Genomic DNA, 27731 nt, shown 5'->3' on the forward strand with positions numbered 1-27731 from the left:
ATTGCGAGCTTCTTCTGGTCCAAGATCTTGCCGCAGCAGGCGGGGTTGATCGTATCCTCGTCCTGGAAGTAGCCGCAGCGCGAGCTCGCGATCGCGGCGCAGGAGGCCTCGTGACGCTCGGCGTGCTCCCCGCAGATGGGCACGTGGCAGCGGTGGCACGGTTCCACGTTGCAGCCGCAAGTCATGTCTCGCGACGGGCAACCGTCGACGGCGCAGCGCCGCCGCTGGGGCACGCGCCGCGGGTCGTAGCGGGCGCGGCAGTCCGACACCGCGCAGAGCCCGAGCGCATCGTCGCCGCCGCCGCTCCCGTGGAGCTTGAGGATGGAATTGCATCGGAGATGGTCATCGTAGAGGTCGTCGCGCTTCCGCTTGCGGTCGGCGGCGAGCTTCGATTTGGCCGAAGCGTACTCGGCCTGGATCCGGTCGCGCTCGCCGTCGGCGCGGGCCATGAGTGCCGTTTGTTTCGCTGCGAGCCTGCGCACGGCCTCTTGGAGCAATGCCTCGGCGTCGCTCGCGGCCGAGGCCTCCTCGGAATTCGCGAGGTCGTCGCGCGCGCGCTCGTAGACCTCCGCCACGCGCGCGGCGTGCGACTCGCGGCACTCCACGGCGTCAGCGTCCGCGTCCTCCTCCAAGGCCATCGAGTCGAACCGCATCTTCTCCGCAGCGGCTGCGCCCGAGATCGCGAACAGCGTCTTTGGCTCGGCCCCCGCGGCGAACGGCGCCGGCGCCGGCGCCGTCGTCGGCTCTCCCGTCACGAGAAGAGACATTTTGTCATATCCGATGTACTCGATCACCTCGCCCGCCGGTGCCCAGATCGCGGGCGTGGACCAGCCATATTTTGTATTGGCGCTGTCGTCGCACGCCCACACGCGACCGCTCGTCGTGTGGAAGCGGATGACGGTGGTGTAACGGGGCCGATGGTTGTGGCGCTTGTAGTCGATCGACACGATGCCCTCGCCCGCCTCGAGCGAAAAGCTCACGACGCGCGTGCCGCGCGTCTCGCCGACGGCCCGCTCGGAGCCGTCGCTCGAAATGAAGGTGAGACCGAGCACCTTGGGTCTGTAGCCGTAACTCAAGTGCACGTCGACGCCGCGCAGCCGCGCGTCGGCGCCGGGAGGCAGCGGCTCGTAGGCGTCGTCGCCGCGGCCGAGGCACGAACCCGCTCCTTGCTCCTCCGATTCCTGCGACTCATCGTCATCGCTCGAGGCATCCTCGTGCTCCGCGATCTTGTTTCCACCTGCTTCCTCCTCCCAGTCCAGCTCGCCGTCGATCGCACCCACATGGCGGTCGACGACGCCGCCTGAATGACTGCGCATCGATGTCACGCCGGCAGCGCAAGTGTTTGCAGTAGAAGTCTGGCGTCGCGACGCGCGGTGTGCCGCCTCTAAGACTAGAGCGGCTGCTGGGCCATCATGATCATCTTGATTTCAGCACGGCCAAGCAAGCTGCCGGTCGGCCACGACCTGGGCTCTAGACCTGGGCCACGAGGACGCGCTGCGCGACGCGCTCGCGCACCGTCTAGGTCGCTCTCCCCCGCGCGAAGCTCGGCGGCTCGGCACATGAGCGGCGCACGTGGTTCGGGACATTCTATCAGTTCGGCGTAAAGAGCGCGCGGAACGCGGTCCCCGGCGCCGTCGACGTCTCGCCCTTGCCCGCGAGGACGCAGCGCTCGCGCTCCGTCGGCACGGCGAGGGGCGACGCCTCGAGCCAGCCGGCGGCGTTCCAGGGCCCGACCTCGACGAGCGTCGCGTCGCCGCGGAACTCGTCGCGCATCGCCGTCGCCGCCTCGAGCACGTCGCTCACGAGGTAGGCCGACGGCGAAACGAAGGTCGACGCGGCCAGGGCCGCGGCGATGGTCGCGCGGAGCTCGGGCGTCACGACGCGCCGCTTGTGGTGCTTCTTCTTGAAGTGCGGGTCCGGGAACTGGACGCAGACCCGTTCGAGCGGCGCGCCGGCGGCCGCCGCGTCGGCCAGGATGCGCGCGAGGTCCACGTTCGCGTTGCACTGGAGGAAGTGGGCGTTCCCGACGTCGGCCTTGGCGAGGCGGCCCACGGCGACGTCGTGCGCCGCGGGCCGGATCTCCAGGCCGAGCCAATTCCGGCCGCCGTCGTCCGCCGCGCTCTCGACGACCCAGCCGCCGAGCGCGGACCCGACGTCGACGATCAGGGGCTTGCCCGGGTCCGCGAAGGCGGCCGCGAACCAGTCGTCGGCGAGCACCGCGGGCTGCACCTGCTTGGACGCGAGCGGGTTGATGTGCTGGCGGATGCGCTTCACGCGCTTCCGCTTCGGCGCCGGCGCGTCCTGGACGTTCGCGGTGCTCAGGAGCCGCACGAGGCCCCGGCGCTGCGGCGCGACGAGGCGCTGCGGCGCGAGGGCTGCTGTTGTTCGCAGGGCCGCGAGCAGAAGCACCATAGACATCGGCTCTTCGCCACTGCAACACTGGGCAATCAGTGGTCAAGAAGCCATCATTTACCCGTGATCGTTTCGTCTCGCGGCTGAAGCCACGATGGCCAGCCCGTGATTGCAAAAAACACCCGTACATGGCGTCCGAGGCGAACCTCGAGCAGGCGCGCGCGTCGCTGCGCGCCCTGAGCATCAACGCCGAGAACGACGACGACGACGCGCCCGTGCTCGACGAGGGCGCCGACGAGGACGCCGTCGAGGACCGCGAGCTCATGGACTTTGACGACGAGGAGGACGGCGGCTTCGTGAGCGAGATCATGATGAGCCTCGACACGGAGAAGGTCAAGGCGCTGCGCACGGAGTTCAGCCGCCGCGTCGACGGCCTGGAGCTGCCCGAGTTCTGCCACGTGATGAAGAGCTGCCTGCTCAACATGCCCGGCGAAGGCGCGGACGGTGACCCCCACGGCGCGGCGCCCGAGGGCGACAACTCGAAACTCAAATCCATGGGCGACGCGCGGCTCGTGGCCCACTTCTGCGAGCTCTTCGAGCAGGTCGACGTCAACGGCAACGGGTCCCTGGACTGGGACGAGTTCACGAGCCACATCGTCGAGATGGTCATGGCGACGCACGACCACAAGCCCGACATCATCCAGAACTACACGCCGGGCATCGTCAAGGAGGTGAGCAAGCGGCGCACGTCCTACATCAAGGAGCTCTACTACTTCGAGGCGAACGACGCGATCGTGACCTTCGACGTCGACTCCCCGGAGTTCCGCGTCTTCTCGCCGCGCCTCGAGGCGCGCATGACCGTGGCGCGGCCCGAGGGGCAGGTCGTCTGCCTCGACTACATGCCCGTGACGTCCCAGTACGTCGTGTCGACGTCGGACCTCATGCTGTCGATCTACGACGAGTTCTCGGGCGTCTTGGTGAAGTCCTTCCGGACGCAGAACCTCCAGGTCTGCGTCGTCTGGGTCGACTCGCACCGCATCTTGTACACGGCGGAGTCGTCGGGCACGATCCGCGCCTGGGACGTCGAGGACATGGAGGAGCGGTTCTCGATGATCGCGCCGCCGCCGGCGTTCGCGGGCGGCGGCGACAACCGCTCCTCCGTCGCGGAGTCCGGCGACGACGGCGACGGCACGCGCGGCGACCGGCCGCCGCGCGGGTCGCCGGAGGCGCTCGCCGCGAGCTCGACGGCCGTCGAGTTCAGCCACAGCCGCATCATCCTCACGATGCTGAATCTGGGCGGCCTCGAGATGCTCGCGACGGCGTCCATGGACTGCATGATCTCGCTGTGGGACCTGCAGACGGGCAAGCACAAGCGGTCCCTGGAGGGCCACAGCAAGGGCGTTTGTTGTTTATCGTACTCGCCCGAGTACCGGTTCCTGGTCTCCGGCGGCTTCGACTTCGACGTCATCGTCTGGAACCCCTACGTCGAGCACCTCATCTTACGTTTGCCGGGCCACACGAACTCGATCTGCGGCGTCGAGATCGTCGCCGACTCGCCGCAGCTCGTCACGGCGGACGTCGACGGCGTCATCCGGGTCTGGGACGTGCGCAACTTTGCGTGCGTGCAGACCTTCACCGTGGAGGACCGCTGGAAGGCGGGCATCTCGCGCTTCGTCTCCGTCTACCCGCGCAAGGAGCTCCTAGCCGTCGGCCGGGCCATCCACACGTTCCAGTACCAGCACCTCGACAACCCGGAGCTCACGGACGACACGCCGGTGTTCGCCGCGCTCTACAACTCGACGACGACGACCCTGCTGACGGCGAGCGTCAAGCACGTGCGCATCTGGGACGCGCGCAACGGCCACCTCATGCGCGTCTACCGCGACCTGAGCGGCGGCGACGACGAGCTCACGGCCGTCGCCTTCGACGGCGACCAGCGGAAGCTCTTCGTCGGCGACCACAGCGGCCACGCCCTGTCCTACAACTACCTCAACGGCGCCTTCATGGCCAACTTCGAGGGCGAGGACGGGAGCGACGACGAGCGCGGCGACCGCGGCGACCGGCCGCCGCCGCCGCCGCGGCCGACGACGGAGGATTTAGATATTGGCGAGGGCGACGAGGTCGCGCACCTGTCCCAGTTCACGCGCCGGGCCCACTTCGCCGAGGTCTCCAAGGTCTGCTACGCCAAGGAGCACAACGTCGTCATCACCGCGTCCTGGGACCGGTCCGTCCACGTCTACGACGACACGGAGGAGGGCGACTCCGTGCTCCTGCGGCGCATGACGGGCGGCCACGACGCCGACATCACGGCGCTGTGCTTCTCCCACAACCTGAGCTTGATCGCGACGGGCGGCAGCAACGGCACCGTCGTCATCTGGGACTTTGAGTTCGGCCGGCTGCTCGGGAAATGCGACAAGATCATCTCCGCGATCACGAACCTGGCCTTCGTCGACCCGTACCCCGCTTTACTGAGCAGCGACGGCTCCGGCACGTTCCACCTGTGGGCCGTGCCGCCGAGCGACGACCGGTTCCGGTGCCTGGCCGCGTGGAACACGGACCGCGCGCCGGGCGCGGCGCCCAAGGCCGCCGAGGCCGACGACGACGACGACGAGAAGAAGCAGGACGGCGACGAGAGCGACGGCGACGACGCGCCGGCGACGTCGTCGTCCGTGCTCTGCTTCGCGCTCGCGACCGTCGGCAAGGACCCGGGCTCGCCGGGCCGCGCGGCGCGCGCGGACTTCGACGACCCGGGCGGCCCCGGCGGCGGCGCCGCGCGGGTGCTCATCGTGTCCGGCGACGACAAGGGGTCCATCACGCTCTGGGACATCGCGCCGCTGCTGAAGAATTTGTGCGACGGGGAGGCGCAGCGACCTGACGCTCGACGACGAAGACGTCGCGAAGCGCGTGCGGCTCCCGCCCGTCGGCGGCGCGCCCTACGAGCCGCCGTCCGAGGCGCTCGGCGGGCTCCGCGCGCCCGCGGCGCGGCCGTCGGCGCTCGAGGCCATGGCCGCGCGCCTCGAGAGCCAGCGGCGCCTCGAGGACGACCTGGTCCGGGCGTCGCTGCGCTTCGCCAACTCCTACGACCTCCAGGCGGGCGTGCGGCGGCTGCGGACGTTCGTCGCGCACGGCGACAGCGTGCTCTCCGTGCAGTACATCGGCGAGTCGTCGGCGATCCTGTCGTCGGGCCTCGACCGCCTCGTCCACCTCTGGTCCCTCGACGGCGACCACGTGGGCACGCTGCGCCAGGGCGTCAAGGCCCGCGGCCGCGGGCCGGGCGACTGGAAGTTCCAGATCTCCGACGTCGCGCACAAGCGGCGCCGCGTGAAGCGCGCGCGCGACGTGCTCCGGACCATGCACGCCCTCGAGCGCGAGCAGCGCGCCGCCGACGAGGCCGCGCGGTCCGCGATGCCCCACGCGAAGCGCGGCGGCGGCGCGCAGCTCCGCGCCGCGACGGACGGCCAGCTCCACTTCGTGCTCAACGACCACCAGATGCGCGACCCGGAGGCCGACGACGACGACGACTACGACGCCCCGCCGGAGACCCACAGCCGCGACGGCGACCCGAACAACCTCGACGCGCTCGCGGACGTGTCGGGCTTCCGGCCCGTGTCCTTCGTCGAGGCCGAGACGCCGAAGCGGCCGCCGCGGCCCCGGCGCAAGCCCATCGGCCCGGCCCAGGCGGGAAGGCGGCTCGTGCCCAAGCAGACGCGGCCCAAGCTGAAGTAATTTTGGAGTGGTGGGTACACCCACGGTGTGCGGCAATGTGGATTCAACGTTGATGTTGTCCTTGTGAGAGGCCCCAATTGGCTTGGGGCAAATGTGCCCCACTCGCTGCACCGGACGGTGAGTCGCTGTGTCGCTGCTGCATCGCACGGTGAGAAAATTCCGCACCGCTTCGCACTCATGGCGTCGTCGGCGGCGGCCCTGAGCAAGCTCCTGGCGCGCCAGGGCCTGCCGGCGTGGCGCTGCGCCTTCGGCTACGGCAGCGGCGTCGTCGCCCAGGCGAACGCCGGCGGCGCCCAGCCCATGGTCGACGCGATCCTGTGCGTCGACGACGCGCGGGCCTGGCACGCGTCGAACCTCGCGGCGAACGCGTCGCACTACTCGTGGCTCGGCGCGTGCGGCGCGGCCGCCGTCGCCGGCGTCCAGGGCGCCGGCGTCTACTTCAACACGCTCGTGCCCGTGGCCGGCGAGCCCGGGCGGCTCATGAAGTACGGCGTCGTGTCGTCGGCCGCGCTCGAGCGCGACCTGCGGCGCTGGTCGTCGCTCTACCTCGCGGGGCGCCTCCAGAAGCCCGTCGTCTGGGTCGACGCGCCCGACGGCCCGCTCGAGGCCGCGTTAGGGGCGAACCTGCGGGCGGCGCTCGCCGCGGCGCTCCTCGCCCTGCCCGAGACCTTCGACGAGCGCGCGCTCTTCGCCGCCATCGGCAACCTGAGCTACGCGGGCGACGTGCGGTTTTTGTTCGGCTCCGAGGACCCGAAGAAGGTCGCGAACATCGTCGCCGGCGCGGGCAACCTCGAGCGGTTCCGCGCCCTCTACGCGGGCGACGTCGCGGCGGCGGCGGGCGCCGGCGCGCTGCGCGTCGACGGCGACGGCAGTTTTACGCAGCCGCGCGACAACGCCGACTGGTGCCTGTCGCGGCTGCCCGCCGCCGCGCGGGCCGGCGTCCGCGGCGGCGACGCCAAACAAGCCGTCGCCGAGCGCCTCGCGACGACGGTCTTCTGGTCCAGCGCGGCCCAGACGGCCAAGGGCCTCGCGACGGCCGGCGCGGCCAAGGCCGCGGCCTACGCGCTCGAGAAACGGCGCAAGGGGCGGAAGGGGAGTTAACTACACCATGGGGTTTATCAGCCCCCCCGCTGCGTTTGCGGATAGCAGCTCCGTCGATTGGTTCACTTTTTAGAGGGGGTCACAGGTGGTATGGGGTGTGGTTCACAGTGGCGCGCGCCCTCGGAGGCCGTGCGGCGCTCAGAGCTCGCCCTCCTTGGCATAGATGGTCTTGGCGAAGGGCCCGACCTCCTGGAGCATGGGCTCGAGCTCGAGGCCCATGGAGATGAGGTGGACGTAGTTCATGTTGTGCGCGGACATGAAGCCGACGAGGAACGTGAGCTCGACGAGCTTCTCGCCCTCGATGCCGAGCACGGCGAGGTGCTTCCGCTCCCTCTCGAGGTATATGCCCTTGTGCGCGAGGGCGTACTTGGAGGCGATGACGAGCGTGCGCATCTTCGGGTCCTTGGGCAGGCCGCCGGCGACGATCTCCGCGATGTCCTCGGCGCTCGCGGACGCGCCGAGGGCCATGGCGTGGAAGCTGAGGCACATCTCGCAGTTGTTCGACGACGACACGGCGGCGTAGACGGTCTCGATGGCCTCGGCGTCGAAGTGCTCGAAGGCGCCGGGCGCCATGGCCGTCGTGTACGTCTTGAGCACCGTGAGGAGCAGCTTCGGCGTCATCATGTCGAAGGCCTTGAGGCGCGGGAAGCCGTACCTGGCGGAGCCGGCGCGGGTCGGGGAGGCGGCGCGCAGCGCAGCGCGCGGCCGTCGGGTCGCGGCGCGGCTTTTCGAGACGGTCGGGCGGGTCGTTCGCGCGCGCCGCGCCCGGTCTCGCTCGTGGCGCGGCGCAAGCGTTGCGCGCGCCGTCGCGCGGGGTGCGCGGGCGGGCGCGCGGGCTCGCGCCGCGCGGGCGGCGCGGCGACGCTCTCGTCGGCGATTCTGTCGGCGACCGACTGAAATATCCACCACTGGACGCCGCGCGCGCACTCGTCGACGACCTTCAGCGCCGCCTCTTTCTCGGCGGCGTCCCAGGCGTTGGCGCCGAGGGCGGCGATGGCAAGAATGACAGCTTTCTTCATGAAATTCATGGCGGTTCAGCTGTGGAAAGACCGGGTCGGAGGCTACTTCTGTGTGCTCGATCTCGGGCCGACCTCGATCGAGGCTTCCTCGCGAGGTCGAGCAGGGCCGCGCCGACCTTGCCGGTGCACACGATGGTGCTGGGCTGCCCCGCGCTCGGAAGGTTCTATGGCAGCCCAGGTTTCGGCCCAGATCGCAGCCGACGCCCAGGTCGCAGCCTCCCAGTTCGCAGCCGAGGGCCTCGGCCACGCCTTCGTGCTGCGCAAGCCGCTGGCGAAGGTGACGGCCAAGAAATGCGCCGAATGCGGTGCTGATTGGGACCAACACTCGCGCGACGAAGTCAGCGACGATGCGCTCGCAATCATCGTCGACGTCGTTCAAGACGCCACTGCATCGCAGATAGAGCCTGGTTTGTTCGTCGGCGGCTACAAGGCCGCCCTCGCAAAGGCCCGCGCGGACGGCACGTCAATGGTCGTCAACTGCGCGGGAACGCGCCTGCACGAGTTCCTGCCGCGCACGCGCGCGCCGTTCGACGTGCTCCGCCGGCAGCGGCGCGTGATGGATCTGGAGTGGGAGGACTCGGAAGGGCTACGACATCGGCCTCGACGCCCTCCGCGAGACCAGCCGATGGATCCACCACCAGCGACTCAAGGGCCGCGCGGTCGTGATCAACTGCGCGCAGGGCAAGTCCCGATCGGGCACGCTCGCTGCGGCCTACCTCATGTTCCGCGACGACGTCGACGACGGCGAGGCCCTGCGACGGATACGCACAGCGCGTCCGTTCGTGTCTCCGAACCGCGGCTTCCTCGAGCAGCTCGCGACGCACGGGCCCGAGCTGCGCTTCGCCGGGCGCGAGGAGAAGCTACCGTGAATAGAACTAGCGTCAGGGGGGACAACAGGGACATTATGCACAGTCGGCGCGGCCGGGGGCGCGCGACGCGAGCGGTCGAAGAAGCTTCGGTAGGGCGCGGCGCGCTAGGTATCAGACGCGCCGCCGCTCTTCCTGTTCATTGGATTCAGTTCTGCCCGGCGACCATAGCCGCGTGCTTCGTCGGGAGGCCCGGGTCGTAGATCGGGTTCTCCGGCGGCGCCGCCTGGAAGTTGCTCGTGCCCGTGATGGGATCGATGCCCCGCGCCGCGGCGTTGGGGATCATGCACATGGAGTCGACGTTGTCCGGCGAGCTCGGGTGCGGGAAGAAGTAGTTGAGGACGTTCGCGGTCTTGACGCTGAAGCCGTCGACGACGCCGTTGAGCTTCTCCATGAGGCCGCGCTGCTTCGTGCTCTTCGCCTGCGTGTCCTCGGCCTGGGTCGGCAGCGACATCTCCGTGTGTGCGTCGGCGCGGTGCGGGTCGCGCTGTAGGGGCTGTGTGTGCGGCGGTGTGCGGAGCGGTGGGCTAGGAGATGCGGTGAGCCACGCGGTCGACCTGGCGGCTTCGCTTTCACTTCGCCACGGCAATTCACCTTGGGCGCTTGAAGTCGTTGAAGGCCTCATTGAAGCGGACTGGTCGGACGAATGACTTGACGAATGCGGACGAAGCACGCTTCCAGCCCGCCACCACGCCTCAGACGTCCCTAAAAAGGGGACAAAAACCAAGAGCTCGCTTCATCACCTTTTACTTCCGGTTTTTTCAAGCCCCGAGCACCGCCGCCCACGCGGCGGGCAGGTCCGGCTCCGCCGCGAGCGCGGCGTCGGAGAGGTCGCACGCGGGCGGCGCCTTGAGCGCGGCGGGGTTGATCTCGCGGCCGTCGAGGGCCCGCCCGAGGACGCCCGGGTCGATTTCGAAGAAGTCGGCGCTCGGGAGGGTGTCGCGGTCCGCGCCCCGCTGGCGCACCTCGAGGACCCAGCCGACGACGGCGACGACGACGGCGCGCGGCGCGGCGCGCACGTCGGACGCCCGGACGACGAGGACGTGGCGCGACGCGTTCTGCGCCGCGCGGACGCGGTCGAAGGCGGCCTCGCCGTCCGACACGGAGAGCACGTCGAGCACGGACGACGGCGCGTCGAGGAAGGAGGCGGCGTGCGCGGCCCGCGGCGTCGGCGCCGCGCTGACGGCGAGCTTCGACGCGCGGCAGAGCGTCTCGCGCTCGTCGGCGAGGACGTAGACGACGCTGGCCCATTTCGCGGGGCAGTTGGGGCACAAGCACGCGTACTGCGCGACGCCGCCGACGACCGCGCCGGGGCAGGTCCATTCCGGGCCGGGCTTCTCCAACTTGCTCATGGTGTGTTCGTCGAAGGGCTGGACGGACCGGAAGAAGCGCATGGCGAGCGCCTGGGGCTGCGCGGAGCCCTCGCCGCCGCGCGACGACACGGCCAGGCGGCGCCGCGTCGACTCGCCGAGCCAGAAGCCGCTCTCCAGGCCCGCGTACTTGTCCGTGCCGAAGTTGCGCCGCGCCTCGCCGGTCTCGAGGTCCGGCGGCGCCTCGGCGCCGTTGCCGATCGTCGCGAGCCGCACCGCGAGCTCGTCGGCGACGCCGGCGACGGCGCCGACGAGCAGCACGTCGCCGGGCCGCGGCTGCTCGCTCTTGCGGAGCTCGAACTCCATGGTCTCCGTGATCTGCGTGTACATGCGCGTGCCCAGCGCGAGGAAGAGCACGGGCAGCGCGCACTTCTGCGCGTAGGTGCTGACGTAGTCGGAGAGCTTCATGGTCGAGGAGGCGGCGCGGTCGTCGCGTCGAGCGGTGCTGCGTGCGTGCGGTGCGGTCGCGTTGAGCGATTTGCGTCGGCGCGGTCGGTGAGAGTCTGTTCGCGCGCGCGGTCGTCGAGCTGTCGTCGACGATGCTGGAGCTCGATGTGCAGCTTCACAACCGTGCGGCAACAGCAGCGCGAGGCGCGCCCGGGGCGCGCCGCCGAAGCCCGACGCGCCGACGCGAGTCACACAACACAACTAATTCACCCCACGCCCGTCAGCGGCCGCAGCAAGTCCCCGGCGGGCGTCGTGGGGTAGTCCGTGAAGAACGGGTCGTGGCGCTGCCGCGACGCGAGCCGCGTGCCGTCCGCCGGCGTCGTCGGCGGGTCCGGGAACGCCGGCTCCGAGGCGCTCTCCCGGAGGCTCCGCTCCGGGGACCGGAGGCCCCCGTCCGGGCTCCGGTCCCGCCGCCGGCTCCCGCCGCCGCGGGGCAGGCCCCGCGAGTACGTGAGCCGCTTCGCGTCCAACGGCGACAGGCCTTGCATCGCGAGCTGCGTCCGCTCGAAGAGCCCCCCGGCGGCGTCGACCTGGAGCGCCAGCCGGTAGTTCGCGTCGGACGACACGTCCGCCAGCCGCGCGATGCGGTCCGCGTCGATCAAAAGATTGTGCCGCAGGTTCACCGTCAGCATGGGCCGGTCGACGTCGGGCCGTTCCGCCTTCGGCGCGTCCGTGTGGAAGATCTCCGCGCACATGTCGGCCACGGCGTCGGCGCCAAGGGCCGCGCAGCCCGTGTTGGACATGTCGAGGTGCGCGAGGGACCGCGTGTGCTTGAAAGCGCCGACGAGCGTCGCCGCGCCGCGATCGCCGAGCCGCGGGTTGTCCGCGAGGTCCACGGACTCGAGGCGCCGCAGCAGTTCCCCGCGGTCGTTCTTCGCGAAGGTCGCCCGCCCCCGCCGCAGCCAGTTCGCGTTGTGCTTGTGGACGCCCTGGGCGAGCGCGCGCGCCGACGACGCCTGGAGCTTGCAGCGCCGCAGGGACAGCGTCGCCGGCGCGCCGTTCGTCGCCAGGAGCACGGCGACCTGCTTGACGACCAGCAGGCTCTCGCCCACGTGGCTCCCGTCGAGCGCGAGCTTCGACAGCGGCGCGAGCTTGCCGCGGCCGCACCGTAACAACAAGCTCTCCAGGAGCGCCGCGAGCGCGTCGGGCCCCAGGTCGCCGCCCTCGAGCGACAGGTCCTGCAGGTTCGACGACCGGTGCGTCACGAGGTCCGCCCGGCACAGGCTCACCGCGAGCGCGCGCGCGCCGCGGCGCTCGATGGGCACGCCGTGCGTCGACACCGCGCTCACGCGGCCCGCGGCCGCCAGGCCCCCCAGCGCCGCGCAGCACGCGTCGTCCAGCGTCGGCGTGCCCTCGGACCCCAGGCAGATCAGCCGCGGCTTCGTCGCGCGCGCCGCGTGCGCGCCGTCGTCCTCCGTGGGCCCGAACGCGACGTGCGGGTGGGGCTCGTCCGTGTCCAGCGCCTTCGACGCGTCGAGCACGTCCCCGCGGCCCCAGGGCGCCTCGAGGACGACGGCCGCCGCGATGGAGCTCAGCGCGGACAGCTCCCCGTTCGTCATCTCGTTCGATTTCCAGCTCAGCGTGCCGCAGCGCTTCACGTGGCGCCGCGCGGCGAAGTAGGCGCCCGACAGGCCCTCCGTGGACCGGTACATCTTCTGCTCGCCGGAGCTGTCCCGCAGGTCCACGGTCCGCCGCCCGTGCTTCCGGTAGTTCTCCGGGAAGAGGCCGTGGTCGCTCCGCCCGAGCCACGCCTGCTTCTTGCGCGGCTGGCGCTTCACGCGGGGCTTCGGCCGCTGGTGGAAGATGCTCTGCTTCTTCGCCGGGACCGGCGCCCGCTCGCGCTTCTCCGGGCGCGCGACGGGCATGGGCGGCGGCGCCTTCTCGACGACCTCGACCTCGACCTCGGGCTCGGGCGCCGCGGGCGCCGCGGGCGCCTCCTTGAGCCCCTGCTCGCGGATCGCGAGGGCCGCGCGCGCCGCGAGCGCGTCGACGAAGCGCGAGAAGGCCCAGGCGCGCGTCTTGCGCTTGCGCGCGTCGACGACGCGCCGCTCCGTCGTTCTTAGCCACGCGCCGCGGCGCCGCTGCTTGAAGAGCGCCGCGCGGCAGAGGAGCGGCGCGACGTGCCCGGCGATGTAGACCATGGCCGCGTGGCGCAGGGCCGCGTAGGCCGCCGTCGCCACGCGGTCCGCCTCGTCCGCGTGCGCGCGGTCGGCGGCGCCCTGCGCCGCCTCGCGCTCGTGGCGGTACTTCCACAGAATCAGAAACCCGTGGAAGCACTTCTTCATCGTGCGGTGGATCTTCGCGCCGACGCAGCGCGCGATCTTCGCGTTGTTGTTGCGGCGGATCCTGGCCTTCTCGCGGACGACGTCGCGCGCGATGCGCGCGCGCGCGGCGCGCTGGATCGCGCGCGCCTTGCGCCCGCAGATCCACGACTCCTTGGCGTGCTTGAAGAACTTGACGCGCAGGCGCAGCTCCTTGCGCCCGAAGCACAGCGCGATCTTCGCGTTCTGCTCGCGGCGGATCCGCGCGAGCTCGCGGAGGTAGGCCCGCGCCTGGTGCGCCTTGACCATGGCGAGGAGCTTCCGCGCCGCGACCTCGCGCTTCACGTCGACCTTCCAGTTGGAGAAGCAGCGGAAGCGCGTGCGCGCCTCCTTGTTGCCGATGGCCATGGCGATCTTCAGGTTCTGCTCGCGGCGGCGCCGCGCCATCTCCGCGACCTCGCGCCGCGCGAGGAGCCGCCGCCCCGCGTACTGGACGCGCCGCGCCATCTTCGCGAGGCGCGTCAGCCGCCGCCAGGAGACGTGGCACCGCGCGAGCGTGCGGTGCTCGCGGTTGCCGCAGGCGAACTTGATCTTCGCGACGTGGTCGCGGCGCCGGCGCGCCATCTCCGCGACCTCGCGGCGCGCCTTCGAGGACCGCCAGCAGTTCTGGAACATGCGCGCGCCCTTTTTTTCGCGCTTGTGGAGCTTGAACCACTCCTTGAGCGCCGCCTTGCCGTACATGCGCCAGCACTTGCGCCGGAGCTTGCGCGCGCGGTGCGTCTGGACGCGCGCGCGTTTGAGCAGCATGCGCGACTTCTTGCACTTCCAGGCCCGCTGGATCTTGTGCGCCTTGGCGTCGACGTGGAGCGCCTCGAGGCACTCGTGGCAGCAGGCCCAGATGGCGCGCTTCATGTCCGCCGCGAACTGCTTGCGCCGCCGCTGGAGCCGCGCGGCGCGCCAGACGATGCGCCGCGTCCGGTACCAGTGCTGGATGACGTAGGCCGCCGCGGCGTGCCGCCGCCGGATCTCCTTCCGCGCCTCGACGCGCCAGGCGCGCAGCACGGCCTGCTTCGACTTGATCGTGCGCTTCTTCAGGTTCCGCTTCACGCGGTTCCGCGCGGTCCGCGCCTTCTGGACCATGCGCGCGACCGCGGCCTTGACGATGAACGCGCGCGCGCCCCGCTGGATGATGCGGATCTTCCGGAGCTGGCGGGTCCAGCCGCCGACGACGACGCGCCAGGTCCGCAGGTGGCGCCTCAGCCGCATCTTGAGGCCCTCGAGCACGAGCCGCTCGCACTCGGCCAATCGCCGGCCGCGCCTCCCGCGGACGCCGGCCTCGATGACCGTCGCCGCCCAGCGCCGCAGCTGCGCGAGCTCGCGCGTCTTGACTAACACGAGCACGGCCCGCGCCTTCTGGCGGAGTAGGAAGCGGGGGAAGTCGCGCTTGAGCACGCCTGTGTGGAAATCAACCGCTGGTTTGGGGGGTCCCCACCAAACTTCAAACCTCTCTAGCTCGATCAAATCGACGTCGATTCGGCTGATTTTTGGACGAATCGATTGCTCCCGTCGAGCTCTCGAAGCACGGCAGAAAGCCTTGCGTCGAAACGGTCGCATACGCTCACATTGAAGTCGGGTTGAAGATTTGAGTTCCACGCAGGAGCACGCGGTTGTGGTACCGCTTCCGGTCCGCGCGGCGCTTCGCGAGCATGCGCCGCACGCGGTTCGCGACGTGGATCGACGCGTAGATCTTGAGCTTCTTCTGCGCCCGCGTGTAGTTGGCCCACTTGAGGAAGATGCGGTGGCCGCCCTCGGCCATGTGGACCTTGAGGAAGTGCTCGAGCTTCGCGTACTGCTCCGCCTCCCAGGCCTTCTGCTTCTCGTACTCGACCTTGGCGTCGTAGGCGTGGTTCCGAGCGAGCATGCCGCGGGCCAGGGCCTGCGCGCCCCCGGCGATGGCGAGCTCCTCCGCGTCCAGCGCCGCCTTCCGCGGGCCCTCCGGGTCCCACGCCCGCGCGGCCGCGCGGAGCTCCGGGCCCCAGGGGTGGGCCTTGAGGCCCGCGTCGAGCGACGCCCAGGAGCGCTCGGCGTCGCGCATGAGCCGCTCCGTCCGCGACCGCTTGAGCCAGAGGAGGCCCTCCGCGTGGCGCTTCGCGCGCGTCTTGACCATCCGCGACTTCGGCTGCTTGCCCAGCGCCACGGTGGCGCTCTCGTAGGCGCCGCGCGCCAAGAACGGGTGGCGGCTCCACGTCAGCGCGTCGCCGGCGGCGCGCCAGACGCGCGCGTCGCTCATCCACGCGTCGTCGCGCTTCGCGCGCGCGTCCGGCGGCGGAGCCTGTGTGAAATTCAAATCTTCAACCCGACTTAAATGTGAGCGTATGCGACAGTTTCGACGCAAGCTCTTCGACTGTGCTTCGAGAAATCGACGAGAGCAATCGATTCGTCCCAAAATCAGCCGAATCGACTTCGATTTGACCGAGCTAGAGAATTCTCAAGTTTGGTCAGGACCACCCAAACCAGTGGTTGAATTCGGCACAGGGCGGCGCGAAGGCCGACTCGTCCGTCGACGACAGGGCCCGCGCTTCCAGGAGCGCCGCCTTGGCCTTGAAGCCCAGGCCCTGGCAGGCCAGGGCCTTGCTCCAGAGCAGCGCCAGCACCCACCGCGGCACCGCGTCCGCGACGTCCAACCCGTAGACGTGCGTCGACATGGACATGGCCGACGACGCCTTGGACTGCTGCGACGCCGCCGTGCCCGGCCGGCCGCCGGACGTGCCCGGCCGCGAGCTGGGCGCCCCGGGCGTGACCGGCCGCGTGCCCGGCGTCGTCGGCCGCGTCGACGCGGACGTCGTCGGCCGCGACACGCCCGACGGCAGGTCCCAGCTGACGTCGTTCTGGAGCTCGTGGAGCCACTCGAGGTAGGCCGCGGCCCGGCCGTCGCCTAAACCGCCGCTCGCCTGGATGAGCGCGACGCACCACAGCACCGCGTGGTATTCCACGATCGTCGGCCGCGGGTCCTCGCCCTCCGCGAGCTCGCGTTCCTTCGGCGCCAGCTGGACCATGAGGCGGAGGGCCATGGCGCGCCGCGCCTGGCCCTCCTCGGCGGGCAGCCCGGCGAGCGCCGCGGCGGCCTCGAAGCAGTGGAGCGGCTCCTTGAGCGTGGGGCCGAGCTCGTCGGCGATGGCGAAGGCCTTCAGGAAGCTCGGGTAGGACGCCTCGGCGGACGCGCAGTGGTCCTCCGTGACCCAGGTCGCGTAGTGGATGCGCGCGCTCGCCAGGGCGAGCTCGTAGCGGTCCGAGTCGCCCGCGGCCGCGGCGGCGGCCCTGTCGACCTCGCGCGACGCCTTGAGCCACTTGAACTCCTTGGCGAAGTTCCGCGCCGTGCGGAAGTGGCGCTTCTTCTTCTCCGACATGGACGCGCGCATGGCCCGCGCCTTCTGCGCGAGGCGCCGCTGCTCGCCCGTCGCGTCGACGTCCATCCGCTTGGGCATGACGGCGGTCGCGCACCGGTAGGGGTGGACCCACGCGAGCTCGCCCGTCTCGCGGTTCCACCACCACTTGCAGGGCTCCTGGGCGCCGTCGGGCTCGAACTCGAGCCACGCGAGCTCCTTCTTCTCCACGGGCTCGTCCTCGCTGCTCGAGTCGGAGAACTCGGACTCGGAGCCGGAGCCGGAGCCGCCGCCGCCGCTCCCCGCGGGGCTCTTCGGCCGCCGCGGGCTCATCTTCCCCAGCGGACTCGCCTCCGCGCCGCCCGTGCGCGGGCTCATCTTCATCTGGAAGCCGGCCGGCGAGTCGCCCGTGCGCGGACTCATCTTCATCTGGAACGGTGCGGCACCCGCCTCGGCGCCGCCCTTCCGCGGGCTCAGCTTCATCTGGAACGCCGCGGCCGCCGCGTCGGCCGGCGGCGGCTCATCGCCCTTGGCCTCCTCCATGGTGTCACGGGGGAGGGGCTGCCCCGCGGCGTCGGGGCCGAGCCATGTTAGCGCGGACGCCGGGGCAAAGCTGCACGGCACGGTGCAGGCTCTCTTTAGCGCGCTCGAAGGTTATGTGCTCTCTCAAGTTTTAGCATCATGGCCGACGACGAGACCGCCAAGAAGCTGGCCACGGACGTCGCCTGCGCCGTCTTCTCGCGCGAGCTGAACCTGCGCAAGGCCTTCTCGCGCCTCGACGTCGACAAGAACGGCGCCATCGACCGCGACGAGTTCGCGGCGCTGCTCGCGCCGCTGTCGACGGCCTGCACGGCCGCGGCGACCTCGGCGGTCTTCGACCTCTTCGACGCCGACAAGTCCGGCACGATCTCGTCGAGCGAATTTCAGGACGCGCTCCTCGAGTACGGCGGCGCCGCGCCGCCGCCGCCGACGAAGAAGCCCGCGGCCGCGGCGAAGCACGTCGAGGCCATCAAGGAGGCCGCGGAGTACGTCGAGGTCGACGGCGACACGATGACGGACGCGGACGTCATGGACGAGCTCAGCGACCGCCTCGAGCAGGAGGGCGTGCCGCTGCACACGCTGTACCGCGTGCTCGCGCCGCGCGACGGCCGGATGACGCGCGACACGCTGCGGTCCGTCCTCGAAAAGATGGGCCTGGGTTACGCGTTGGCGTCGCCCGCGGAGGAGGCGGCCGCGGCGAAGAAGGCGCCCGCCGTGCGGGCGGCCGAAGCCGTCGTCGCGCCGGCCGCCCAGGAGGAGCACGTCGGCGACGCTTTGGAGCACGCGAACGCCTTCAACGTGAACCAGCAGCGCGCCTGCGAGGTGCTCAAATCCGGCGACGCGTCCGACGAGGCCGTCAGGTCCCTGCTGCCCATCTTGAAGGCGAAGATGCACGCGCACGGCTACGACACGGGCAAGGTCGGCGACCTGTTCCTGCGCCTGGACGCGGACCGCTCCGGGTCCATCTCGCCGCGGGAGTTCCTGGAGCTCATGCGGTCCTGGGGCGTCAACCTGACGGCGGAGCAGGGCGTGCACCTTCTCGAGCCCTTCGACGTCAACTTGGACGGGTCGCTGGACTTCCACGAGTTCGTGAAATGGGTCGAGATGTGGTGCCCGCCGGAGGACGAAAACGAGTACGCGGCGTCGTGGCGCCGCGGCGGGCCCACGGACCAGCGCGTCTGGGCGCGGTCCGGCGACGGCGCGGGACGCGTCGGGCGCGTCGACCGGCTCATGGCCATGATCGACGCGGACCACGACGGCGCGATCGAGTGCTACGAGTTCATCCGCGCGCTGTCGCGCAAGGACGACTACGACCGGCCCATCGGCGGCGGCGGCGGCGGCGGCGGCCTGGGGCAGGGCCGCCTGAATCCGGACGGGTCGGCCAAGGCCGACGACGTCGTCGAAGCGCCGGCGGCGGTCGAGGAAGCGACGGACGCGGCGCCCGAGGTCGACGACGACGCGGTCGCGGCCGCGTGGCTCGCGGCCGTCGTCGGTGCGCTGCAAGCCGGCGGCGTCGAGGCGAGCCGCGCGTTCACCAAGGCCGTGGGACACGCGGCCGTCGCCGGCAAGGACGTGCTCACGATCGAGGGCCTGCTCCGCTGCGGCGACGCCGTCGGCGTCGCCCGCGCCCAGCTCGACGAGCGCCGGACGGGCGCCGCGGCCGTCGTCCGCAGGTACGGGACGGCGCTCGACGGCGTGCCCGTGCTCCCCGCCTGGCGGCTCCTGGACCTCTGCGCCGTCGAGGAGGACCTCGCGGCCTACGAGCAGAAGGTCGTCGAGCCGCGGAAGCCCTCGCCGAAGCGGCGGAAGAAGCAGGAGCCGCCAAGCTGGGCGCCGGGCGTCGAGATCTACGTCGCGGCGAAGCCGCCGCCGCGGGGCGGCGCCGCGGCAGCGGCGGCGGCGGACCCGGACGCCGCCGAGGCCGCGGCGCTGGACGCCGCGCTAAAAGAAGCGCCCGCGGCGCTCGAGGCGCTGACGCCGGCGCAGCTGCGGCAGGTGGCGATCTCGGACAACGCGATGATCCAGCAGCTGCGCGCGGAGCTCGCGGAGCGCAGCAGCCACATGCGCGACATGTTCGCGCGCATGGACGCCGACGGGTCCGGCGAGATCTCCGTGCTCGAGTTCCGCAAAGGCCTGCAGAAGGCGGGCTTCACGGACCACGGGGCCGTGCACAAGAAGGGCCTCGACCGCGGCGCGATCGCCGTGTCCGTGGAGGACACCGTGCGCCTCTTCAACTACTACGACAAGGACCGGAGCGGGAGCCTGTCCTACGCGGAGTTCATGAAGCTCCTCCAGAACAGCGTCGCCATCGACTACCGCCCCATGGTCGTCGGCGAGGACAGCGCCGTCACCGTGGCCGGGGGCTACGACGGCGATTTATGAGTGCTCGTAGACCTTGTAGTCCACGGCGGGCTCGCCCCGGTGGTAGAGGATGTCGCCCGCGCCGTAGACGTAGTCCCAGCCCTCGACGGGCGAGAAGTGGCAGAAGCAGTTGCTGTAGCGCGTCCCGTTGAACGACGCGGGCCGGCCGTGGACGAGCTTCGCGGACTGGTAGAACAGGAGCTGGCCCGGCTCCATGACGACCGACGACCGCTTCCCTTCAAAGTCGATGAGCTCCAGCGGCCACGGCTCGTCGACGCCGACCTGGTCCACGTTGATGATCACGGAGAAGACGTGCGTCGCGACGCGGTCGACGTGCATGCGCAGCTCCGCGCCCCGGTGGTACTCGCGAATGCCGTAGAAGGACGTGTGCACGAGCGGCATGCCCGCCCAGGCCTCGACGAGCGGCTGCACGAGCTCCGTCGCGATGCGGACGCGCTCGTCGGGCTCGAGGTCGAAGGACACCATCGTCGTCTTCGCGACGTGCCGGTTGATGCCCGTCGACGTCCGCGGGTACTCCTCGTCGTAGCGGTCGCCGTCGTGCGCCGCGTAGAAGGCGCGCATGACGCGCGCGAGCTCCTCCGGCATGGGCACGAGCTCGTACGCCGACACGCCGAAGTCGGGCATCACCTGGGCAGGAAAAGAGAGATTCAAGTTCGCTTCAACATGAGTTTTCCGCGAGCGCGCGTTCCGGAAATAGCATCCACGCTTCGAGAGCGCTCCGAGAGATGATCGCTCGTCCAAAAATCAGCCGAAACGAGTGGAAAACGGCCGAGATAGGAGCCTTTGAAGTTGGGAATTTCGCTCTCTTTTTCTGCCCTGGGCATCGCGGGCGGCTGCCGCAGCGTCGCGGCGTGCGAAAAGGTCGTGTCCTGGTCGCGCTTGTTCAAAAAGGCGTCGGCGTCCCGCAGGTCCGCCGGCGCGCGGAACGGCGACGGCGCGGCGACGTCCGCGGACGCGCACGCGGCGCCGCCGGGCCGCGAGAGTTCGGGCGCGCGGAAGAGGACGTCCCTCGTGCCGGCGACCGTCGCCTCGAGCGCGGCGCCGGGCAGACCCGTGAGCGTGGCCGTCTCGCCGGGGTTCAGGAGCGTCGGCGCTCCTAGAATCGCCCCGGGCTCCGGCGGCCGCGCGGCGCCGGCGTCGTAGGCGACGCGCGCGACGGCCTCGACGCCGCCGCCGTTGGTCACGGCGACGTCGAAGGCGAGGCGGGCCCAGGCCCACTGGAGCCAGGGCTCGTCGCCGCCGTCCCAGACCTCGAAGTCGCCCGGGCTGCCCCGCGGGTCCCGGAGGAAGACGGCGGCCGGGTACCGCGTCAGGTTGAAGCGCCGCTCGAGGCGCGGCTCGCCGACCCACCAGACGTCGTCGATGCGGTCGATGTCGTAGGTGCCCACGAAGAGGTGGGCCCGCGTCGGCAGGCGCCGCTCCTCGAGGCCGAAGCCGTTAAAGGCCTCCTGGCACCAGCTCGACCCGTAGAAGACGACGAGCGCCGGCGGCGGCGCGACGCTGTCGCGTATGAGGTTGTCGAAGTGCCAGCCGTGCAAGAGCGGCACGATGCGCGGCACGGCGAGCGTGTGATGCGCCAACAGGAGCCAGAGAGCTGCCCACCGCGGTGATGGTGGCACCATCTCGATCGGGCTCGATGCCCATGCAAGGACAAACCTTGCAGAGTTCAACGAAACATTACGACGACGAGTCGGACGAGCTCGAGGAGGAGCTCGACGAGGACCCGCTGCTGCTGCTCGAGGAGGAGCTGTCCGAGTCCGAGTCGGAGTCGGAGTCGCTGGAGTCGGACGAGTCGGACGAGGACGAAGACGAGGAGGACGAGGAGGACGAGGACGACGACAGCACGACGGCCTTCTTCTTCTTGGCCTTCTTCGCCTTCTTGGCCGCCGCCGCCGCGAGGGGCGCGACCTTGGCCTTCTTCGCGTCGCGGGGGCAGCGGTCGAGGAAGTTCGCCACGGGCTCGTCCGGGCACACGTCCGTGCTCAGCGGCCGCTTCTGGCCGTAGTAGAGCTCGCCGCGGCGGATCTTCGGGTCGAAGCGCGGCGCGGCGGCCCGCGAGCTCGCGAGGCCGAAGGCCTGGCCCTTCCACGCGTCCGAGCCGCCGACGTCGTCGCCCTTGGGCTCGTACCGCCCGCTGCCGCGGTTTCTCCGCGAGACCTTCTGCGCCTTCTCCGTCGAGTTGGAGTAGAGGCTCTGCTTCTTGTTCTGGAGGAGCTTCCACTTGGGCACCGTCGCGTCCGCCATGGCGCGCGCTCAGTGGTGTGCTCTTTTGCCACGCGGTTTCGCGGAGGCGCGCGGTGTCGTCGGCGCGCGACCTTCCGGCTCGTCGGCGCGCGTTCGCGGGCAGCACAGGCGCGTGTGGGAACCGCGCGCGCGTGCGCGACGGGTCCGGGCGGCGCGTCGACGGAGGCGCTGGCGGCGGTGTGGAGGAGCTGCTGTGCTCGCTGTCGAGCTTCGTCTGTGAGGGCTTATCCAGGGGGGTTCGTGGGGTACCTTGGCGAGCCGAGCCAGGTCTCTGCCACAGCTGTACAGGCGCGATCACCAGCCGAATCGCGCCCGTCGCGCGGCCGCAGCGCGCACTGCGCACCTCGCGCCGACCGCATTGACCGCCGGTACGATGCTCAGCAACCCGGCGGGCCGCGAGGCGCAGCTGAAGGCGCAGGTGCGCCAGTCCTGGGCCGTGTGCGGCATCTTGCTCGTCGTGCTCTGCGGGCGCGAGCTGAGCGGCTCCGGGCGGACGTGCAGTCTGTCGGAGGCGGACCTCGAGCGGGGCGAGGCGCTCGTCAAGAGCGAGGTCGCCTGGCTCCAGCAGCACACGGCGCGCGCGTCCGAGGAGGCCGACGAGACGCTCGCGGCGTTGGCCGAGGAGCTCGCGCAGGTCGAGGCGCTGTCGAACTCGCTCGTCGCGCGCGGCGAGGCCGACGCGAAGACGCTGGCGGAGGCCCTGGAGCGCGCGCCGCCGGGCCCGCCGCCGGACGCGCGGACCTGCGCGGCCGCGGCGAAGGACGCGGCCGCGGCCTCGAAGGCGTCCGAGAAGGCCCGACTCGACGCCGACAAGGCCGTGGAGACCGCCGCGGCGGCGACGGCGACGGCGACGGCGAAGACCGCCCAGGCCGAGGCCGTCGCGCAGCGCGACGAGACCCTCGCGGCGCTCGAGCTGTCGCTGAAGGCGCTCGGCGAGTCCGCCGAGGCGTCGAAGGCGCGCCTCGCGGAGGCCCAGGCGGCCCTCGCCGCGTCGACGGCGCAGGCCCGGGAGGCCCGGGACCTCCTCAAGGCCGCCCCCGGCGCCCAACTCGCGTCGCAGCAGCTCGAGCGGGCCGTCGCGGCCGTCGAGAAGGACGTCGCCGCCGCGCTCGCCGCCGCGGACGCCGCGCGGTCGTCGTCCGGCGCGGGCTGCACGGCCGCCGCCGTCGAGCGGGCCGTCGACACGGCCGTCGCCGTCTTCTTCGAGGCGGACCGCGTCGCCAAGTTCGACTACGCGCTCCGCGCGACGGGCGCGTCCGTCGTGCAGGGCCTGACGTCCGAGCCCTACACGCCGCCGGGGTCCGTCGTGCCGACCAAGGTCTGGCACGCGCTCGGCCGCGACGCGGGCGTCGGCCGCGCCGAGGACGCCATCTCCCAGCGCGTCGGCTTCGGCTCCTGCTTCGCCTTCGAGGGCAGCCGGGGGTCCCTGACCGTCCAGCTCTCGAGCCGCGTCGTGCCCACGGCCTTCACGCTGGAGCACATCCACGGCGCGCTCTGCAACCCGCTCCACAACGCCAACTGCTCCTCGGCGCCGCGGACCTTCACGGTCCTGGGGCGCCGCGCGGGCGCGCCGGACGCGACGCCCGTCGACTTGGGGTCCTTCGAGTACGACGCGGCCGACGCCGCGAAGACGGTCCAGACGTTCGCCGCGCTCAACGACGACCGCCAGGCCTTCGACCTCGCCACGCTCCAGGTCACGTCCAACTACGGCCACCCGGACTACACCTGCGTCTACCGCTTCCGCGTCCACGGCGACGCGCCGGAGACGGTCTGAGGACGCGTCCAGTTTTGATAATTGCCTCAACGGCAGATCCGATCGCAAGCGCCGATTACAAACCGAGCGGCTCGGAGAGCGCCAACCTCGCCTCGTCATCAGGCAGGCGGCAAGATAAAATCCTACTTCGTCGTCCAGTGGTCTCGCGTGCCGCCGGCGAAACCACCGCACACAGCACCATGCCCGCGGCCCACCCGATGGCGCGGAGCGCCGTCGCGCGCCTCCTCGTGACGGCGTGCGTGGCGCGCGGCTTCTCCAGCGTTCCGAGGCGCCTCGCGCGCGCGCCCAACACCCGCTTCGACACGGCCTGCGGCGTCTTCAAGGAGCCGACGAACCCGGTGCCCTTCAAGGAGCCCGTGCGGCCGAAGAAGAAGCTGCGGCCCAAGGACCCGAGCCTCTACATGGAGCCCGTGCCCCTCGTCCCCGACGCGAACGGCAACTGGGAGCCCCTCGTCAGCGAGATCTGGGCGGACATCGAGAAGATGAACAAGCTCGCCGAGGTGAACTTCAAGGCGGACCTCGCGCGCTTCCGCGAGTACTGCGACAACTACCGCACGACGCGCGGCACCGTCGAGGCCGGCGCGGGCCGGAAATTGTCGCTCCAGACGCGGCTCTTCGCGGGCAAGGAGGGCGGCGGCCCCGTGCTCGACGTCAAGGAGTTCAAGTGGACGCGCAAGCTCGCGAAGCGCATCGCGGGCCCCATCATCGAGGAGTACGACACGGCCTGCAACCAGGTGCACACGCGGAACGGCACGTGGGCGACGCGGACCAAGCTCCAGTGGTCGCGCGACCAGATCATGAAGACGCGCCTCGAGCCCTGGGACGCGCCGCCCAAGGCGTCCGAGGAGGACGACGAGGAGGAGTCCGACCCCAAGGCGGGCATGGACGACGCGGCCAAGGACGCGGCCGCGGCCGAGGAGGAGATGGCCGGCGGCCCCGCGCCGCGCGACGAGGCGGCCGTGCCGCCCGAGGCCGTCGTCGTCGAGGAGCCGGAGCCCGTGTCCCTCGAGCCCGCCTGGGAGCAGCTGCTGCTCCAGCAGGTCACGCCCCAGAAGACGGGCGTGCTCCGCTTCCCGCGGTCGATGAAGGCCTTCTCCAAGTACGAGGCGACCGCGCCGCCGCCGCGGAACGTCATCCTCGGCAAGCTGCCCCCGGGCTGCGAGACGGAGACGCGCTCCGACCTCCAGGACTTCGTGCTCACGCTCCAGATCCCCCTCCGGGGCTGCGAGGGCGGCGGCCTCGTCGTCGACGGCGTCGACGTGCCCTGGGTCGAGAACAAGCCCATCGTCTTCGACTCCACCTACGACTACAAGATGTACAACAAGGGATCCGAGGACGCCCTCGTGCTCCACGTCGACTTCTGGCACCCGGACGTCACCGTCGACGAGAAGCAGATGCTCGCGTACTTCTGGATGCTCTGGCAGTTCGACCAGCGCGGCTCCGGCGTCGACGGGGAAAGACGCGCGTGTTTGTGTTCCAGGAGGCGGCGACCGACCCCCTGTCCAGGTACCACCCGTCGACGCGGGCCAAGTACACGCGCCGCATCAACTTCCGCAAGGAGCAGGAGCGCAAGGAGCGCGAGGACCGGCTCAAGGCCATCAAGAAGTCCTCGGACAAGAAGGACGGCGGCGGCGGCGGCGGCTCCATCGCCCGCAAGTAGGCTCGATCGACGACGACCGCCGCGCGCGCGTCCGTCGCCGCTGCGCGCCTCCGCCGCCCCCGCGCGCCGGCGCTGCACATAACATGCTCTTAACAGGAGGCACGTGTCCGGCCCTACACATAACATGCTCTTAACAGAAGGCACGTGTGGCCGGTCCCGCTTGGGGGGACCGTTCTCGATTCGATTCCTAAGGGGCGAGCTACCGCTCGCCCGGGTCGTCCGACGAGCAGCAGGACCCGAAGGCCCACCAGGACCGGAGCGACTGGGCCGCGCTGTTCGCGCGCGCCCGGGGCCGCTCCTGGTGGAACTCCGGCGGCGCCGTCGCCGCGCAGAGGTCCAGCGACCGCGCCTGCACGCGGGCCGAGAAGTGGTGGACCATCTTCTCGGCGTCGTGCGCGGACAGCGGCCGCGCCATGGGCGCGGCCGCCGCCTCCGCCGCGGCCTCGCCCTCCTCGACGCCCTTGGGCGAGTAGAAGAGGGTGCCCGCCTCCGCGAGGCCCGGCGCGCCGAGGACGGCGCGGAGGTCGTCGTCGTCGTCGCGGGCCTCCGCGGACCGGCCCGCGGAGCTCGCGGAGCCCGCGCGGTCCCGCGCGAGGCTCTCGAGGGCGTAGGTCATGGCCTCGCGCCGCAGGTCCACGGCCGCCGCGTGCGCCTCGCGCGCGGCCGCCGCGAGCGGCTCGTCGCTCAGGTGGCGGCGGCCGCGGTCCTCGCGCGGGCCCCGCGAGCTCGACAGGGGCGCCGACTGGGGCTCGACGCAGGGCTGGGGCGACATGTCGAACTGCGTCGGCGTCTGCTCCTCCAGGAGCTCCTTGGACCGGGCAGATGCCGCCAGCTGCGTGTTGATGCGCAACCCGCTCCGCTCGCGCCGCGCCTTGGCGCACTGCCGCCACCTCTGGCGGATGAGGCGGTCCCGCTCGCAGAGCGTGCCGAAGTCCTCGCAGGAGCTCGCGTGGTCCCAGGACTGGCTCAGGCCGCCCTCGCGGGCGTCGAGCATCGTGATCGCTCAGGACTACACCTGGGCGAATCTCAAGGAGCTTGGGCGGTCGAAAGCGCTGCCCCGTGACCTTCACGCGCCCGACGCCTCGCCCGGTGCCACTCGTCCGCCGAAAGGAACGTCGGCTGCCGCTTCCACCCAAACATCAACAACGACGCGGGTTTTCAAACTCACTTGCGGTATTCCTCTGAGTCATGCGCGGCGGCGGCGCGCCGGGCAGCGTGGCCAGCCACCGCCGCGGCGCGCGTCGTCCGTCTCGAGCCGGCGGCGACAGGCTGCGCTTGCGGCGGCGCGCATGCGGTCGAGCACGCAGCGGACGAAGACCGGCGGCATGTTGTACAGGGCACGGCTGATGTGCAAGACGGGGAGCGCTGATTGCCGTCAAGCGCGCGTCATGCACCGGCATTGCAGCCGCCTCGAGCGCGTGCTCAGCTCGAGGTCCCTGCCACCCCGGGGTCTCGCCGCAGCGTCGACGCCTTGATCACCCTCGCAGCACCGCCGCAGCCGTCGTCGCAGCCGTCGTCGCACCGCTCGAGCAGCAGCGCCTCGCAGCAGCCGTCGTCGTCGCACCGCTCGAGCAGCAGCGCCTGTCGTCGAGCGGCAGTACCTCGCAGCAGCAGCAAGAAACGCCCATGTTTTCATCTCTCCTGCGCCGCGCCTCCCGCGCCGCGCCGCGGCGGCTGAGCGACGAATCGCGGCCGTTCCGCGTCCTCGGCGTGCAGCAGATCGCCATCGGCGGGCCGTCGAAGAAGGCGCTCGGCGGGCTCTGGCACGAGCTGCTCGGCATCACGAAGCTCGGCGAGCACACGTCGTCCGTCGACAACGTCGCCCAGGACGTGCTGAGCGTCGGCCCGCGGCCCTTCAACGTCGAGATCGACCTCATGCAGCCTCTGGACGCGTCCGCGAAGCCGAACCCCGCGGCGCCGGCGTTGCATCACGTCGGCCTCTGGGTCGACAAGCTGCCCGAGGCCGTCGCCTACCTGGAGGCGCGGGGCGTCGACTTCGTCGGCGGGGAGAACGCCGTGCGCCGCGGCGCGGCGAACTGCGACATCGCGTTCATCCACCCCAAGGGCGGCGGCCAGGGCGTGCTCGTCGAGCTCGTCCAGGCGCCGCCGGCCGTGCGCACGGCGCTCGCCGAGGTCGAGGCCGTCGCGGGCGTCGACGCGCGGGCCGCGCGGCCGTCGGCGACGGGCGCGCGGCCCGAGCTCCGCTTCGCCGAGGGCCAGCGCGTGACGGCGCGCGTCGGCGAGGACGACTGGCACTGCAGGCGGGGACCGTCGTCGGGCTCTGGTACTCGGAGGAGGACTGGCCCGCGACGGAGGTCGCGCCCTACAAGATCGCGCTCGACGACGGGCCCGACATCTACGCGCCGCTCGACGACGACCTCGTCGTCCGCGCCGCGAAGGACGAGTGAGCGCGCGGGCGACGTCGCGCGGTCGCAGGCGACGTCGCGCGGTCGCGGCTCCGAAACTCACATGTAACCACTCGGTGTGTATTTAAAAACCGCGATCGTGGCTCCGAAACTCAGCATGGTACACACGTCGGTGCGTATTAAAGAAAATACCGCGGCGCGCTCTACGCCTCGACGTCGCCCGCGGTTCGTCGCGCGGCG

General features: G+C 71.1%; 7 protein-coding genes across 7 annotated transcripts; 5 read left to right on the forward strand and 2 right to left on the reverse strand.

Annotated features, from left to right (window-relative positions):
• Positions 1-1590: 1590 nt before the first annotated feature.
• Positions 1591-2418, reverse strand: AURANDRAFT_63647 (hypothetical protein; the record flags this gene model as incomplete). The annotated part of the gene is made up of 1 exon (XM_009038017.1): positions 1591-2418. One exon carries the CDS (start codon positions 2416-2418, stop codon positions 1591-1593), a length of 828 nt encoding a protein of 275 aa, XP_009036265.1.
• Positions 2419-3461: 1043 nt separating this feature from the next.
• On the forward strand, positions 3462-4856 carry AURANDRAFT_24993 (hypothetical protein; the record flags this gene model as incomplete). Its single annotated transcript, XM_009037921.1, has 2 exons — positions 3462-3956; positions 4608-4856. Coding segments are annotated over 2 exons (744 nt in total), but the record flags the coding sequence as incomplete, so codon positions are not given.
• Positions 4857-8806: 3950 nt separating this feature from the next.
• Positions 8807-9067, forward strand: AURANDRAFT_25316 (hypothetical protein; the record flags this gene model as incomplete). Its single annotated transcript, XM_009037922.1, has 1 exon — positions 8807-9067. A coding segment is annotated over one exon (261 nt), but the record flags the coding sequence as incomplete, so codon positions are not given.
• Positions 9068-9212: 145 nt separating this feature from the next.
• Positions 9213-16858, reverse strand: AURANDRAFT_63649 (hypothetical protein; the record flags this gene model as incomplete). The annotated part of the gene is made up of 6 exons (XM_009038016.1): positions 9213-9500; positions 9841-10879; positions 11092-14596; positions 14796-15474; positions 15616-15619; positions 15696-16858. The coding sequence occupies 6 exons, from the start codon at positions 16856-16858 to the stop codon at positions 9213-9215; spliced, it is 6678 nt and encodes a 2225-aa protein (XP_009036264.1).
• Positions 16859-17206: 348 nt separating this feature from the next.
• Positions 17207-19447, forward strand: AURANDRAFT_63650 (hypothetical protein; the record flags this gene model as incomplete). Its single annotated transcript, XM_009037923.1, has 1 exon — positions 17207-19447. One exon carries the CDS (start codon positions 17207-17209, stop codon positions 19445-19447), a length of 2241 nt encoding a protein of 746 aa, XP_009036171.1.
• A 2617-nt stretch (positions 19448-22064) lies between these two features.
• AURANDRAFT_63651 (hypothetical protein) lies at positions 22065-23465 on the forward strand (the record flags this gene model as incomplete). Its single annotated transcript, XM_009037924.1, has 1 exon — positions 22065-23465. One exon carries the CDS (start codon positions 22065-22067, stop codon positions 23463-23465), a length of 1401 nt encoding a protein of 466 aa, XP_009036172.1.
• A 3349-nt stretch (positions 23466-26814) lies between these two features.
• On the forward strand, positions 26815-27240 carry AURANDRAFT_16122 (hypothetical protein; the record flags this gene model as incomplete). Its single annotated transcript, XM_009037925.1, has 1 exon — positions 26815-27240. A coding segment is annotated over one exon (426 nt), but the record flags the coding sequence as incomplete, so codon positions are not given.
• Positions 27241-27731: the final 491 nt, after the last annotated feature.

This window comes from Aureococcus anophagefferens (assembly GCF_000186865.1).
Source record: "Aureococcus anophagefferens unplaced genomic scaffold AURANscaffold_7, whole genome shotgun sequence".
Lineage (NCBI taxonomy): Eukaryota > Pelagophyceae > Pelagomonadales > Pelagomonadaceae > Aureococcus > Aureococcus anophagefferens.